The 17,151-nt window shown below is 36.5% G+C and overlaps 1 protein-coding gene and 1 pseudogene across 3 annotated transcripts in view; one reads left to right on the forward strand and one right to left on the reverse strand.

Annotated features, from left to right (window-relative positions):
- The window catches only part of CDKL4 (cyclin dependent kinase like 4), a 41,081-nt gene that overhangs the window by 11,848 nt on the left and 12,082 nt on the right, over positions 1-17,151 (reverse strand). For all 3 annotated transcript variants that reach the window (XM_016142260.2, XM_016142261.2, XM_016142262.2), the window contains 5 exons: positions 15,125-15,246; positions 8,856-8,928; positions 3,728-3,818; positions 2,638-2,835; positions 1,216-1,298 (listed from right to left, as the gene is read on the reverse strand). In XM_016142260.2, the coding sequence (XP_015997746.1) occupies positions 1,216-1,298; positions 2,638-2,835; positions 3,728-3,818; positions 8,856-8,928; positions 15,125-15,246 (567 nt within the window). The remainder of the gene's footprint in view (positions 1-1,215; positions 1,299-2,637; positions 2,836-3,727; positions 3,819-8,855; positions 8,929-15,124; positions 15,247-17,151) is intronic.
- Positions 13,973-14,091, forward strand: LOC118606132 (annotated as a pseudogene).

Raw genomic sequence — 17,151 nt, forward strand, 5'->3', positions numbered from 1 at the left:
TGGTTGGTAAATGTGAGTTCTAAACGTCTCCTTCTGAAATCCTACAAGTACTATAATACCTGTGGCCTGATCTACTTATAGAGATGCTTTGCACATTAATGAAAATACATTGAACTACATGAGTAAGAACCCTACAGAAAGCAGTAAAATGATAAACACAAAATTCAGAATAGTAAGGAGGGAAGAGGATGGGATTGAGGAGGAGTATGTAGGAAGGGGGAGGCTTCAAGATAATGGTAATATTCTTCTTTAACTAGGTAGCAGGTACAAGTGGACTTGCATTTTGTTCTTTAAATTATATATCCTTTTGTAATTCAATCTCTAGCATTATAATTTGACTTTCAATCTTTTCTTTGTTAAGAACTTTAACAAATATAAGAAATCCAATATATAAATCAAGGTATTATATAACATAAATGTAAAACAAAGAGGGTGCCTAGACATAGCTAGGACCACCTGGTCCTCAGATTGCTCACTGTGCCATAAATCACGATCTGGCTTTACACTTTCCTCATCCTTGCACCATTCAGGCTCCAACACATCTTGAGTGTGGACACATGTCTTTCTTGACAGTCCTTTCATTCTGTAGGCAGTATCTAGACCACATGGAGTTTTACACATGATAGCCCAGAGTTAAGTAACACAGACAGGAAATTGATGTCTACAGAGTCAGAGCATCAAGTAGTCACTGATATAGTCCCAAAGAAAGGCAAGGCTTACAGCAAGAGTGTGGAGGTGGGCATCATGGTTTGAAGTTCTGATTTGGATACAATGAGGATCATTTTGTACAAAGACCTTCCATGTGAAAATACATGTTGTGAAGAAATGGTTTTTATTGATTTAAGCTTTGTTTCACATGCTGAATAACAGAGTGTATTTTTTTCAATATAGAGAAGACTACAGTAAGAATTGTTTATGAATAAATAATTATTTCAGGAAAAGATACTCTAATGTTTTGACTAAAAAGATCAAGGTATTTATGTAAGGGACTAAATATACTCTCGCTTCAAATTTAACATTAAATTAACCTTTGCATAGGACAAGCAAACTTTATAAGCCTCCTAATTAAGTCTGTATAGTTTTTATATAGCTTTTTTCATCTGTTAGTGTGTTATAAGGAAAACAGGAACCAAAAGCACAAATATTAAACAAACAACTACCCTTTTAAAGAAAGTAGCAACACAGATAATTAAACATCCAAAATCGAGCAGTTACCATGTCTTCTGGTTCAGGAATACTGATGCCACGGAAAAATTGGTTACTTTTAAAGATAGATTGATGTCTTGGGATAAGTTTTCCTGTAAAATACAAACCGCATAATTCAGAAGTTTAGTAAAAATAATGTAATATTTAACTGGCTAACTTCTGAGGTCCTGATATGAAAGAAATTCTGAGCCTAATTGCTACCTCCAGACTTGGGAGGTGAAGGTCACTGCAGAAACACGTCTTTTCAGTAGGGTCAATTCTCTCACACGACTCTCTCTGCCACACATAGGTTGGTCTGCCATTTAGCCTCCCTCCAAAAAGGAGGTAAGAAAACAGTGAGGAGGACTTTATACACTTGATCTCATGTAATGTCATAATGATCTTACGATGGTTGCTATTTTTAATCTCCACTGTACTAAGGAGGAGAACGAGGCTCAAAGTTTTACTAACCTGTCTTAAATCACACGGTCATTTAATGACAGACCTAGGATTCAAACTCAGGTTTGGCTCCCTGAGCCTCCCACAATCCCTTCAGGAAAGCAGTCAAACAATATACACTTACGGTGTGGACTGTGGTGATACTCTACCCCACATTTTTCATGCTGCAGAACAGTCCAGAAGATTGCATTGGAACCAAATGCAAATGTTGTATGTAGGGGTATCACTTTCTTTGCATCCATGCTGTTGGAGTAAAGCTGCAGCTAACTTTTTGGGTTATACTGTCTTCTAACCAGGTGGAAGTAGACAACTGCTGAGGATGTTGACACTTGAAAAAGAGATCCCTTGAGTCCCGTTCCTATTCTGCACTTAATTGGTTGTACGACTTTAAGCCAATCATGGAAGCTCCCTGAGCCTCAGTTTCTTATTTCTAAAACAGGCACAATGAAAAGTGTCATAATGTCTTTGACGAGCTTTTCTTAAGACTGAAAGAGATAATGTGTGTGAAAGAATTTATAAATTCTTCAGTACTATACAAAGGAGCAGAGTTGAGAGGTTGTAACAGAAACTGTATAGTCTGCAAACCTAAAATATTTACCATCTGGCCCTTTATAGAAAATTTGCTGATTTCTTCTCTAAAGGAGGAAAACCTTCTTTCGTAGTGGAAAGAAACTATATTTGATCGAGTATCACTTAAGAGCAAGCTCTATGCAGCTGACATATATCTTTAGCCCTATCTTAGCCCAATATGGAAAGTAAATGTATAGCTTATTCCATGGCTAAGTGGCTTACTTGGAAAGGCAGCTGAAAATTCCTCAGTGAGAGAGTAATGGCTATACATATTGAAGAAAGGGTTGGGCTTTGGCTACAACCCAGAACAACCATCCAGAGCAGCACATTGGAGAGGCAAGAAAGCTCCTGTTGTTCATTATAATGACATGCTATTACTGTAACAATACAGCAATTCTGAAAGTCATAAAGTGCAACCCCTACCCAGTGTTCTGATTATCAGATAAAGTTGATCCACATCTGATTTTCCAGGCCAGAGTGGCTGGCCTGTCAGGAGCTCTGCAAAAACGCAACCGGTAGCCCATACGTCGACAGAAGAACCATACTGAGTATCTCCCACGAGAAGTTCAGGAGCTCGGTACCATCTTGTAGCAACATAATCAGTGTAGGCATCTCCTGGAACTGCAAACGAATCACGCACATGAGGTAGGTCACATTCTCCGAACATGTTACCTAATCCCAAGAACAGGTCAGGCATTCAAGTAAGCTACAAAAACTCTCAGAGGCCACACATTCCTATCAGTTAATGCAGTGAAGCACTGAGTAAATAGTTACACTGTGCACTCAGACAGTAAATTCAGCTTCCAAAGCCACCGTAGCTAGGTAACATCTATAAAATCCCAGCAGAGGGCGTGGGGATCGAGAATTCCTGTCATATAACTTCAAGTCTAAGCCATCTTCTAAATGCACTGTTAAGGCACCTGTGTCTGGGTCCTATCAGGATACTAATTATGTACACAGCCACTTGCAACGTATATGTTGCTAAAACAATCTGCATGCTTCTAGATTCGGGAAGAAATGCTGATTTGTCGCTTTTTCCCTTTGGTTCCTCCCTGTCTGGAATGATTTTCTTTTCTTGGCACTATCTCTGAATCCTCTCTTCGTTACTCTAGTCTCACCAGCTCTAGGAAGGTTTTTACACTACTCTAGCCACATGAACACCCTCGCCAGGGGACCATCTGTACCTTCACGTCTGTACTTTACTGCCAATTATCTTGTGTTATTCTTTTGTCTCTTTTATTTAAGTTTATAAGTGTATAAAGAGCAGAAATACGTTTTATAATTCTTTTCCTCTTCAATGGGGCAAAGCATGTAAATGTGACATCCAATAAATTCTAGTTGAATGGAGTGGAGCTGAAGTGCAAACTAATGTAGTGACTAAAGGTTAAAGTGAGATTTTCCATTTTAAATAACAACACAACACTTAGCATACATTCCATATTTAAAGTAAGAATTTAAACTTGATTATTTCATAATCATCTGAATTGGATGTTAGTAAGAAGTTACGACTTACTCAGAATTCGTGCAAACCCAAAGTCACAGATCTTGATTATTCCTTGCTTAGTTATTAAAATATTTTCAGGTTTTACATCTCTGTGAATACACTGTAAGATAATATTTGATTATTTATCTGAGCCATAGAAACGACAAAGCATAACAAACATTAACTATTAGTTAATAGTTAATAGTCTGTGAGATAAAAACAAATATGTTTTCTTTTAATTTTTCTGAAGAAACTTATATTGGCAATTTTTCATTTGTAAATCTTAACATGCCAAAAGACAAAAATCGAAATGTTGCCATATCAGTGAAATTATAATCTCTGGATATGAAAACTACTTCTAGGGGCGAGGGAGAAGAGTGTATCATATGATCATTTCTTACACTTTTTACTGAGTCCTACTTCAACTGTAAGAGGTAAAACTCTGAATGAGCTTAGACTCAATGTACTTCTACTAAGAACTGCTGCCATTCAAAATCATAAGTCAAGTTAAATAAGTATTACAGATTTGTGAAATTGGAAAAACACATGAATGATAACAAGCAAAACTCACAATTAGAATGATATTATCGTTTAAATTATGATGTGTGAAAAGAAGGAACTCTATTAATAATTATGCCAGGACAACAAGCACAAATCGCGACTGTCACAGGTAAGGTGGGGTATATGGTCCCCTCCTTACCAAGAGATACCAAAGCATTTGTCCTCAGAGGATGAGAATCACTTCCATATCCTCAACAGTTAGCTGACCTGGACTGATTTAGCAGCCTCCGGAGAGAAGACCATGTGACGCTGCTAGAGTCCCTCATTGAAGAGCAGGACGCTACTGTGAGGCACTGTGACCTCGAAGAAGCTCCTGCTGCTGGCCTCCTACACATAGAGACCTTATAGTTTGTGGAATCTTCATAATGACCCTGAATGAAGCAGACGCTCCTTGCTGGACATGAGAAGGCTAAGCGGGGGGCATGGTGAAGGCAGGCCGAGTGAGCCTCACTCCCCATCACTTTTCTACGAGTGGCTATTCCATGTTGTAGAGGTCCCAGGAGAAAACAGCTTAAGCCCTATTCTTTAGAACTCTGAATTTCCAGTTTGTCCTCACTCCAAACAAGCAAAGTGATAAAAATGATGTTGCTCTTCTACAACTCAGCCCTCATATAGAGCTCTGCACTTCTCAAAGCCCCATCATGTGAATTAGCTCATCCTCGTAACACTGCGTTTGCAGGGGGCCACTGACAATGTCCAGGTTACGCGGTACAGTAATCAGCTCCTCGTTTGCTCCTCTGCTATGCCGTCAGTCCCTTTAAGTAATCCTGTCAAATGGACAATTCTGAAATAATTTATCTTTGCTTCTAAAATAGCTGTCTGGGAAGAGAAAACGTTGAGTCCTAAAACATTTTCGGTCACAAAAATGGCACTGGTAATAGAAGCTTGTCTCGATTTAGCCTCTGTCAACTGTTTCATTATTCGTACCAATAGCAATTAGAAGAAACCTTTGCAAGCCTCTTAAAAGTCCTAAGGTCTTGGATATTAATTTTTAAAAATACAGTATAAACCAACCTTATTTTGATGGCTTCCTACCTTTTAGGTAACACATTTATGAAACTTGGATTAGCATTCTGAGTCACACTCACTCATAACAGTTGGTGATTTAATAAGAGCAGGTTATGTCCCTCAAATGAGTCTGTATCAAATACTAAAATTTCTGGACTATGTGTGATATTACTAAATAAGTGGACTTATACTGATACCTGTTTACTAGCCTATTTAAATAGGTTTTTTGGATCTAATGAAAATCCATAGCAATTTATTTTCAACCAAAAACTACAAAGGCAAATGAAGTATTGATATATTCCAAAGACACAGAAAAATTTATTGGTGTAGCTGGAGGTAAGAGAAGCTAGTAATAAAGAGGAATAGAATATAGAAGAAAAAGTAAAAAACCACCCAAACAGTAAGAAACAGAATGGAGGGCAGAAGACGCTTAGACATAAAGCATTAAGTCTCTCCACTGCAAAGCAACATTTAGTGCAAATTCTGCATTACCTTTTGCAATCAGTTTATTTTTCACTGAAGAACAAGAAACTTACAAATCAGTGTAACAGAAGAATTTTAATAAACTTTGGTTTCATATACAGCTTTTAGCAAACATTGCTCAAATTGGGTCACTGTGGCTGCTGAACAATCTCCTATCTTCTGGCTCACAAGCAAGCATGAAGAGAGAGCCACGGTATTTTAAAACTGACCCTGAACAATCATCTCCTGAAACTGCCTCACCAGAAATTGCTTCTTTATAGCCTGACTGAACAATAGTTTTCTATTACCTGAAAAGGTTGTTCTCTTTGAGCTTTACTGATGGGTACTCAGTCAGCAATAAATGAGGAAAGAGACCTCCTTTCTCGACACAACCAGAAGATGAATATCAACAAAATGATGATAGATTTGCAGCGTGATACACTCATATCTTGGAAGTCAATGTAGTTTTGTCATTTTGAGATGAAGTTCTTTTTCTCTAATCGATACATCCAATACATAAAAATCCATGAGTTCATAATGATTCTAAATGGGTCACTGTTTACCTCACTTCAGTAATATTACAAGGTAAAAAAAGAACAAAATGAGTAAGTATTTTCTTAAGTTCAGTGCTTCTCAAAATTTGATGTGCACAATGCTAAAATGCAGATTCTGATTCAGCAGATCTGGAATGGGCCTGAGATTCTGGATTTGTAATGAGCTCTCTGGTGATCTCTAGGAAGCACACTTTGAGTAGCAAGACCTTAATCCCCCACTACTTAAACCTTCCCGGTCTTGGTTACGATCACTGCTCTGGAGATTTTAAGGTAGGGTCAGAATGCCTTTTCTAGTCTTTGAGGGTATCATGAGGGTTCCTCTAAAGACAAGGAGTGTATAAAGGTTTTAGGTGTAGTATTGTAACTGTTTATATAAGACTTAGATTTTTTCCTTTGCGTGCATTTTATTTAATAGATAAAATAAAAAGATAGATACAAAAAGGCTTACCATAGGAAAGAAAAATGAGATAACCCGAGTTTGGAATTTCCATGTTGGAGGAAATTATCCATTTTTAATAGAGATCATAGATGATCAATTGGAGGTTTCCAATATTTTAAAGCTTAAGGTACAGAATGTGTTCTAAGCAGGGAAATGATGGCCGTTGCACTGAGCTACAATAATGTTTGCATCTGCTGGAAATACTAAGTCAAAGTCAGGTAAGTAGGTTGATGACTAGTGACTAACTCACTTATTCATCCAGTTATTCTATAAATATTTATTGAGCATCTTTTATATAAAAAGATCCTGCTAAGCACTGAAGAGATACAAAGATAAATCAGCCACAGACATTGCATTCAAGCTTATAATCTAGTACACAGCAAAGTGTCTGTTTATGTAAAGTACAAATATTATGGTTAACAGGACTTAAAAAGAATCATCTTAACTACCATAATGCTAGTTTAGTTACCTTAGGTGAACTTTAATACTTCCCCTATCATGGTGGAAAGCAAGAGAGATGTGGATTCAATTCAGTGTTATCTTCGGTAAGTACTTGAAAGCACAGTTTGCATCATGAAAAACAGGTTTATGTATTCTGTGAACAATGTCTCTCTATACTTTATTAATAGCAAATAAAAGCTTCTGATTTATCCTAACAAAATCTTCACTGACTGTCTCAGTTCCTCCTAAGTACTGACATTTAGTTCTGTGATCTCGTACTCTTTTTTGGCAATCTTTACTACTATGATAGACATTCTGCTGGCATCAAAATGGACCATATGGTAGACTGTATCCTTGCCTCATCGCTGCCTTTGTGGAGGCACCAACTCAACAGGTCTAGGTTATTTTTTTTAAACTATCATTATAGCAAAAGTAGCCAGGAGCCAGCTTAAATAAGCTCTCACTGACCTAAGATGGGACAAGTTGAACACCAAAAAGAGCAATGATAGCAAAGGATTGAAACACATCAAATATATAAAATCCTTATATTTATAATGATGTCCAACACCCCATAAAATCCCTTCACTGTCACTCTTAGAGGTTGCTAAGACACCAATTCATCACCTTGAGTATTCAAAAATAAAGAAAATAATCACATATTTATCCTATTGTATTTTACAGTAGCCAGAGTCCATGGGGGTAGGTTCTCCATAGAATTCCCATTAATAAATGCAGAAGGAATAACAGAATTAGAAAATCACCATCTTTAACCCCAGTGAAGCACTGGATATAGGCAACAATCATCAATGGATGCTAAAACCATCAAGTAAAATGTTGACAAGGAAAATTAATAAAGGAGGTGATCAATCAAGTACCTTCTGAACCCACGAGTCTATTTTAGATTATCGAAAGTGGGACAACCAGACATTAGATGCCTCATGATACTGATGCAATAAGAGGTATATAGCACTATATATGAAGCATTCTTGCCTATAAAACTGAATCTGAAAATTATCAAGCCTCTCTATAGAAATACAAACTTACAAGAAATACAGGTGAAAGAACAAGTTCTGTTACACACAGGAAGCAATCAGTCAACATGATTTCTATAACACAGTGGTATTCAAAGTGTGGTTTTTGGACCAGCTGCTTCAGTATCAACCGGGAAAATGACAGAGATGCAAAGTCTCAGGAACTACCCGAAACCTATAGAATGAACTTCTCTGGGCGTGGGCCCAGAAAACTGTCTTAACAAAACCTTCAGGGGATTTCCATGAATGCTCAAGTGTAGGAACTATGGCTCTAAAAAATCAATGATGAAATTTTTTTTTTTTAAAAAGGTAGGGGTAGGGGGACTGTTATAGAATGACTCGAGAGACATAAAAACTATGGTGGATTACACTAGTGATATCCTGAAAACTCATTTTAACCCAATTTAAAAATAATCATAAGAATCATTAGTACCGAGGCAAAAGGAGACATTAAGACTTCTAATTCATAAGGAATTAGCAATTTGATTCTTACAGAAATTAGAAAAGGGTCATGAGTAATGCATTGATTGCCTCATGTTTTATAACACTGTTTTGCTCTTCTAGTTCTTACTTTCCCTCCATTTTCAGCTCTTAAAGGCACCCTCGAGCTAGTTAGAAGTCATCATGGAGAATTAACAAACATATTAGAAAATGTTACTTACGTTATGTTTATGACAGAAATTAAGAGCTTGAAGTGTTTGCCACAATACACTTTTGATCACTCCTTCTGCAACTCTGGGGAAAAAAATAAAATAGAAAATGAAAACTCCTAGGATGGGGTTACAGGAGGAGAACTGGGAACAGAAATGAAATGGATGGAGCTTGTGATGGCCAATGAATACAGTGGAAAGGCTGTCTTGGAAATTTACTTTTTAAAAATGTTTTAATAAAAATTGCTTTACTGTTTTTTTATTGCAATTATATAATTTCCTTTAGAAATCTGAAATATTTACATCTGTAAAAATGATAAATGCTTATGAAAACTCAAACAATACAGAAAAGCAAAGGAATTAAAAAGTGTTGACTCAAATTTTGCTAACTCAAAATAATTGCTGTAACCTAACGGCAGCTGTCCTTTCAGGCAACTCTTTCTCTCCCCTCTCTGAATATCTCTGCATCTACTTTTCAACTTTAATTTCAAATAAGTACATTCAAATGGTTCAAAATTTAAAAAGTATAAAAGTTTATCTATGGAGAGTTCTCTCATACCTGCCTAGTACTCGGGTCACCCTCTGCAGCTCCCCTGCCTCTTTCAGAAACATTGTAGGCCTGTTAGCAGATATGAATACTAGCATGCATACAGATATATTAGTGGCTGTAAAGGACCTCATTATACGGTTCTATCATGATTTCTTTATCCTCACTAATGAAAAATTAGGTTGCCTCAATTTTTATCTCTAGAAATGACGTTTCGATGAATATATGTAATCATCCATCTTATTGCAGTTGTGCAATTATCTTCTTAAGGTAAGTTCTAGATGTGGCATTTCCGGGACCAATAGTTGGCATATATTATATTTTGATCTTGCAGGGATGAACTTAAGGTAGACCCAACACCTGCCTTTGCAGGAAAAAAGTTATGCTTGAAGACTGACTTTCAATTCATCCAATTTGTGTTGGTGGTAAACAGTGAAGCAAGTGTTGGAGTTGTTTGGTAACAGCGGCTAACACCTGGCAAGCAGGCAGGTACACAGCCATGGGAGGCCAGGGAGATTAAAGGGCCCAGGAGAATGGGAAGCTGGGAGCTTTTGTCCCTGCAGAATCCTTACTCCGTGTGGAAAATATTGGAAAAGTACCATGGACAGGTGTATTTTCCATTGGAGAATCGAGGATCTGAGTAACCTGTATTTTGGCTGAGAGTAGTTACTTTGTGTAATCATCTCTATAAATTATAGCAACTACAGTCCCTTTAACTTTTCTGTTGATGTCTTTTCAATGCCTCCTGAATGACGCTGTCAGTTACATACTGACAAATTACCCTCTCTAAGGCAGGTTATACCCATTCACACCCCCACCAAATATCTGGGCATTAAAGTCCTTATCGCTTCCTTTGGTTTTGCCAAATCATTTGCCTATTTGTGGTTAAAATATCTCATTTTGGTTTTCATTTGCATTTCATTATTAGTGAATTTAATTTTCACATGATTATTGGTCATTACATTTCTTCTTTTGTGTATTCCTGTTCATAGCCTTTATTGCTTTTTATGATTGGTCTCTTTACACCTTTTAAAATTGATTTATGACGACTTAGCATATATTAAAGTCTGCAGATATGTTGTAAATATTTTTCTCGGTGTGTTGTTTTTCAGTCCTATTCATGAGATGAGACTGTTGTTTGCAAATTTCAAAAAAAAAAAAGGAAATCTAAAACAAGTTTTATTAAATATCTATTACATTTTTAATTAAATTTTAAAATTATCTACTATTCCAAACACACCCATTACCCAGCTTTAATATTTTATCATATTTGGAATAAGGCCAGTGTGGCGAGAGTATGAGGGAATTGGTGAGGCTGGCAGGAGCCAAACCATGAGGGTCTTATAAATCTTGGTTAAGTAATTTAGATTTTATTCTAAGTTTAAAGGGAAGTCACTGAATATTTAAGAAGGCAAATGACATAATATAGAGAATAGAATTTCTGGGGGCAAAGTGGATACGGAGAGGTTAATGGGAAGGCTAATTTAATAATCCAGGTGAGATTTGGTGATTTAGAATAGATTGATAATGGTCGAGGGAAGGGAAATGGATTTCAATCCTTGGGAGGGACTGGCAAGAGTAGCACTTGGGCCTCGTCATGTAGAAATGGCAGGCTTGGTGGGATCTGAGGACTATAGGAACAGAGGACCAAGGACTGGAATCCGGAAACAAGGCAAGGGCAAGGGTTCAGAAACTGGCAGAACCCTGGTTACTAGTGTCGGTAACATGGAACTGGCACAGGGTGATGTCATAAGAAAGTCCCTAGCTGTTGCTGCGGAAGAGTGGTGTTTAACTGCATCTCAGAGGAAGTGTCAAAACAGAATCCTTAGGCTCAGATTCCAAGAAGGCAGATTCTATCTTAGGCAAAACAACATACACACAGAGTAACAACTCCAAACAAATACCACCAATCTTACAAACAGAAGATAGTTATCGAGGAGAATACAGATTCACACAGTGCTCATTCCAGAAAGACAGAGCATTGAAATAGTATTTAGCTACAGGCAACATTTTTTGAAGCATTTTGGAGTAAAATAAAACCTTCTCTAGAAATCGACTGATACTTATGTATAAATATTACACTTTGGGTGAGTGCAAAAACAAATACAGAAAGTAATCATGAAGGCCTGAGAGCAAAAACTAGACGTCGTAACTCAAGGCTGAATGGGTTAATAGGGGTAATGCGTTCAGGGAATTCAGACTGGATTGCTCCAACACTGCTCTCCTAGCTACTCAGGGGATCCTGACGCTGACATCAGTGCTCATCATCTTTTAGTCTGTTATATAACTTAACATGAAAAACTAGATTTCTTTATCAGTAATCAAGATAAACTGAGTCCTTCTCAGTAAGCCTTTGCTTATCCTAGAATAAAATCCAACTGATCCTAAGGCCTACCAGCCTAGTAATGACTTCATTTCTGTTTGCCTCCTCGCCCTTCTCTCTTTCTACTTTCCCGCAGACACTCCTCTCTAGTTCCAAAGGTTTCAGCTATTCCCTGAACATGCCATGCTGTTTACACCTCCAAGCTGTTGTAGTGATTGTTTCTCCTACTTCTCTCCTTGGGCATTCTCTAATTCCTCAGTGTGCTTGAATTTTCTTCAAAGACCTGTAACTCGGCAAGGACTTTATCTCATCCATCACTGCAGCTCTGGGGCCTAGAACAGTACCTGGTACCTAATGGGTGCTCATTTAAGCTTGTTTCTCTGGCACTCTCAGAAATTTCATAAACCAATACCCTGTAATAAACCCCTTTTTGCTTAAACAAGCTAGAGTGAATTCTGTCATTGAATCCTGTTCAGTTAAGAGTATGACACCAGAAGTGGATATGGCGAACAAACTTAGGCCTTGGGAATCTAGGATTGGCTCTCTGATTTAGTTGGGTCTGAAGGCAGGAGGATCCAATTACCATTAGTGGCTGGAACACTAGCAAGTGGGAATCTAGTAAGGAAACAATTATTTAAATAATCACTTTTGGTTATCTGGAATGAAGTGCCTATTCAAGGAAAGGCTTTGCTGTACTGAATGTGATCGAATACGAGGACATATGGGAAAGTAATATAAGAAAAATGGGAATGGGCTGGCTGTTTCTCGATTCACTGGGGAAAAAAATGAAGAAAAAAGGATGGTTTAGGGGCTTACTATCTAGGTTTAAGACAATCAGGAAACCAAGAGTTCCAATGGTTGCTCTATAATAACCCTTTATTTCTATTATCTGTAGGATTCACTCCATGGACCCATTGGAGCTAACATGAAATGACTGAAAAATCAGACACAGAATCATCTTGCAGAGTGTTAAATGACAACATAAAATAAATTTATGTGGGGTTAATTAAATTTTCAGTTAATTGAAAAAGAATCTTCAAAAATTGAAATGTGACACTTGGGAGTATCCATATAACTAAGAATATCTACCAAATGTTCCTTCTCATGAGAAGTAGCTCCCAAACTTGTGTAACAAGACTGGTTTTGCCTTGTTGAGAACCCTCTGATGATCTCACTTGAAGTATTTTCATTCTGTGGAAGTATCAATTCTCAAGGCTCCTCTCTCACCACCCCTCAATTACACTAAACGTCCTTTATAACCTCATTTTTTTCACTTATCATTTTATGAATATTTTCTTAGGAATATTAAGTATTCTTCTACAGCTTGCTTTTAATGGGCTGGAAGCCTCGTGTCCCACTGTATGGATATACCAAAGTACATTTAACTAAATATTTATTATTGGAAAATTAGGTCAGTACCAATGTTTTTGTTGTAAATAATCACATGTTAAACAATCTTATGTATAACTTTTTGACCTATCTATCTGATTCTTTTCTTAATATAAATGTCACTAAATGGAATTTCTTGGTCAAAGGATGAAAACAGATTTTTGTAAGTACTGTCAAATTGCACTCCTAATTATATGCACTCTCTCCAGCTGTAAACGAGAATGCCTGATTCCCTGACTTGCACAACAGAGTACACTGATTTTTGAATAATCTTTGCCTATAGGTGAGAAACAGTAGCTTATGTAAAAATTTTAAGTTTCTTTGATAAATAGGGAGGATAAACATGTTTTCATAGTGTATTGGTCACTTTCTGCCCTCTTTTTATGATTTGCTTTTTCGTGTTCACTGGATCCCAGTTCCATAAAGTTAGGCAACTTTTTCCTGTATTCTCTTCACTGCTGTATCCTTTGCACTGAGCCTGGCACAACAGTAGAAGTTTATTAATTTTTTTTTGAATGAATATAGTTTCTAACTGGGTGTTAATCTTTTTAAAAATGTGATTTGCAAAATCTGCATATGTAGATATGAAATTATATGAATTCATCATATGGCAAATAATTTACCCAATTAGCCATTTTCTTTTTAGTTTTGTTTATGGTACTTTCTGTCAAAGGGAATCTCTGTAAATAATATGTTTTAAATTTTGGCGGTTACACTTTCTTCTTTTAAAAAAATTCATTGATTTAGTCTTTTTTCAACTTAAAAAATATCCCATCAGCATTCTGATTAGATTTTTGTGCAATAAATAAATAAATAAATCTGGAGGCAGTATCTCTATAATAATATTTCCATTCAAAAACATACATTCAGGTCTATGGCCATACTACTCTGAACAAGCCTGATTCTGTCTGATCTCGGAAGCTAAGCAGGCTCGAGCCTGGTTAGTACTTGGATGGGAGACCACCTAGGAGGACCAGGTGCTGTAGGCATAAAGATAAAAAAATAAGGGACTGTAAACTGACAAGGTCCTTGCAATCTGTGAGGTCAACCAAAGGTTACTTCACCTATGTATGTGTATATATATATTCATGTAAATAAAATCTTTTAGGTACCTCGGTTAAGTTTTATAGCTGTCTTTATGTAGAGACTAACAATTGTTTTTTAACTTTATTCCCAAACTTTTAATTATTGTTATTGATATTTAAATGAGATCCTTCTCCACTAGATTTTTCTCAAGTGCTGATTGATATAAAAGCTAATAATTTTTGTGTGTGGAATTTGGAAATGCTAGTCATTATACTGAATTCCATTAGTTTTAATAACCCTTTACGTAGTTCTCTTAGATTTTTATAGAATATCCCTCAAATAATGACAATTTACTCTTGTTTCCAAAAGTTCTATACTCTATTTGTTTTTGTTATTACATTGGCTAGAGCTCTCAGAACAATGTTACATTATAGTAGTGACAACTGATGTCCTTATCTTGTTTCTTACTTTAATGGTGGTTCCTTTTAGCGCTGAGCATAAAATCAGCTGTTGATTCAAAGAGGATTTGTGTTTGTGTGTGTATATGCTTGGAACATATTTTAATTCTAGTTTGCTAAGGTTTTTGTTTTTGTTTTTAAATAATCAGGAAAGGATGCTAAATTTATCAACTGCCTTTTCAAATTTTATCAGCCATATGTATTTTTTCTCCTTTATCCTATTAGTGAATTATATGAATAGATTTCCTAATATTGAATCGTAGCTAATTTCTTGAGTTCAGACAATCCAATATATAATTTAGCCTCAAAATGCATTGTGATTTATATCTGAAATAGATTTGTATTCTTAATTATTTTAACTCTAGGTTAATATTCGGTTGCCTTTTGAGCACATCCTGAGATTGGAAAGGGATCCCCAGTAGATGCATCTGGGTAGAAAGGGACACTGTGGCTCAGATTTAAAATGTGCCATAGTTAATCCCATATATAATGAAATTGGGAACTGGCCATACAGACCTTCACTTTCTAGATTACTTACCCATTTGGCTTTCTTTCCAGCTCATTTAAAAGTGTATGATCACAGTATTCAAAAACTAAATGCATTTTCCTTTTTCTCCTGAACACCTCAATGAGGTTCACGAGGTTTGGGTGTTTTAATTGCTGCAAGGGAATTGGAATACAAAGTTTGGTGATTTGTTTTCTTGTAAGAATTTCTGCACAGATCCCTTATAATTTTAAGAAGAGAAAACCTTGTTTATCATTCTCTGCGCATATCTTGTGGAGAATTTATTATAGTTACTTACAACAGAAAGTACTCTTAGTAAGAATAATGGAATCTTAACATTGGAAGAAAAATTTAAGAATCTGTCTAATGTACCCATAATAAATGGTAACTAAGCTGTTTGAATCTCTCTGGAGATAATAAAGTACACAACTTAAAATATAAGCACTAAAACCAAAAAATACTTTATGCATTTTGTGGAAATTCTAAATACACAATTCATAAAATGACCTGAATAAAAAAATAAGGAAATGGAATTATTGAATAAAGGACTATAAAAATCATCAGTACCCATTTAGCTTATATATTGCCATGGAGTTAATGTAAATGTCAGCTGGACTTAAACCCAGTCCGGATGTTCGTGTTGGCTCTCAGAAATATTAGATCCCAACCTTCAAATCCGATTAGACCACTTATTCGAGGAGTCCCCACAGTTAGTCTGTGATTTTAACTTATTTTTCATTTTCCAATTCTGTTCTTTGATTTTGTTGTTCACTCTTACGCTTAGATGTTTCATGTGTTAAATTCTAGCTCCAAATTGAAGCACTTCACAAGGCAGCCTCTGTTTAACGTTGTAAACCAAAGGAAAAATCCTGATTAAGATAATTAATCACTAGAGCAACTAAATAATTTATCATCCAATCAGGGTAATGAGTCTAAGCTAGGACTGTCCCAGGCAAACTGGCATATATGGTCACCCTGCCCATAGCTAGGCTGACTATAATTTAGCTTATAAATCATGATAGTTTTGAAAGAAGATACTAACCAGACAGACTCTGGGACAAAAGCTATAGACCAGGACATCTGATCACTCTTATAAGTCATTGTTCCTGTTGTTTTCCCAGTATAGTAGACAAATCACCTTTCCAAACCTTATACTATTTACTCAGAAAGGTATATAAAGAAATAGAACACAGTATTTTGTATATAGTAAAGCTCAATGAATATTCTGCAGTAATGAGTCTTAAATGTGGATACCATTGTCTACCTCAGTTGCCGTAAGCATGGCTTGACCAAAAAAAATCATTGTGACTACATTCTTGCTGTTCACCAGCTTAGAAGAAGGGAATCCTTTTTACATAGTAAAAATATTCCCAGAGCACCACATCAATTTTATTTTCTATGTACTCCGCTGCCTCAAAGAGCAGAAAGGTGAATAGTGGAGGAAACAGGTCACACGGGTAAGTCAGCTCCTTTGTGCTGCAGTAAAATCTGTAGAATAGAAGGGAAATGTCTCTACCAGGAGGGCAAGGAATTCACAGATGCTATAGCTGGATGCAACCTCAAGATTTAACCTGGTCGAATCTGTCTTTGGGTAGATCAGCAATTTAACTCCTTTGCAAATGAGATTAACTTAACCCAGGAAAACAGTGACTTGTCTAAAGTAAAACAGATAGTAAGGAGAAGGAAAATAATCGAATTTAAATAATAGGTGTATATGAGGAAGGTAAGGTAGACTTATCCTGGAAGGAATCTGTTTAGGGGAAATGTGGATATAACTACCAAAAGCAAAAAAGATGTACCCTCTGAGAGTCATCATCGCCAGAGACTAAGTTGGAATCTGGCTACTTTTTACCTTAAAGTTCAGTCTCCAATTGGGACACCTATAATCCAGGAGATACTACCTGAGCATTATCCTTAGCTGAAGACCTTTGGGGTGGTGGCAGATAAAAAGTATTACTTTTATTAGAAAACGACCACTGTCCAGTTCAGACATACCCTGTAGCTTAGCTCTGTGACGGAGCTGGCTGTCTGACTAGTGCCCTCTACTGGCTTCAAGGTAA

Source organism: Rousettus aegyptiacus, unplaced genomic scaffold, assembly GCF_014176215.1.
Source record: "Rousettus aegyptiacus isolate mRouAeg1 unplaced genomic scaffold, mRouAeg1.p scaffold_m13_p_7, whole genome shotgun sequence".
Taxonomy (NCBI): domain Eukaryota; kingdom Metazoa; phylum Chordata; class Mammalia; order Chiroptera; family Pteropodidae; genus Rousettus; species Rousettus aegyptiacus.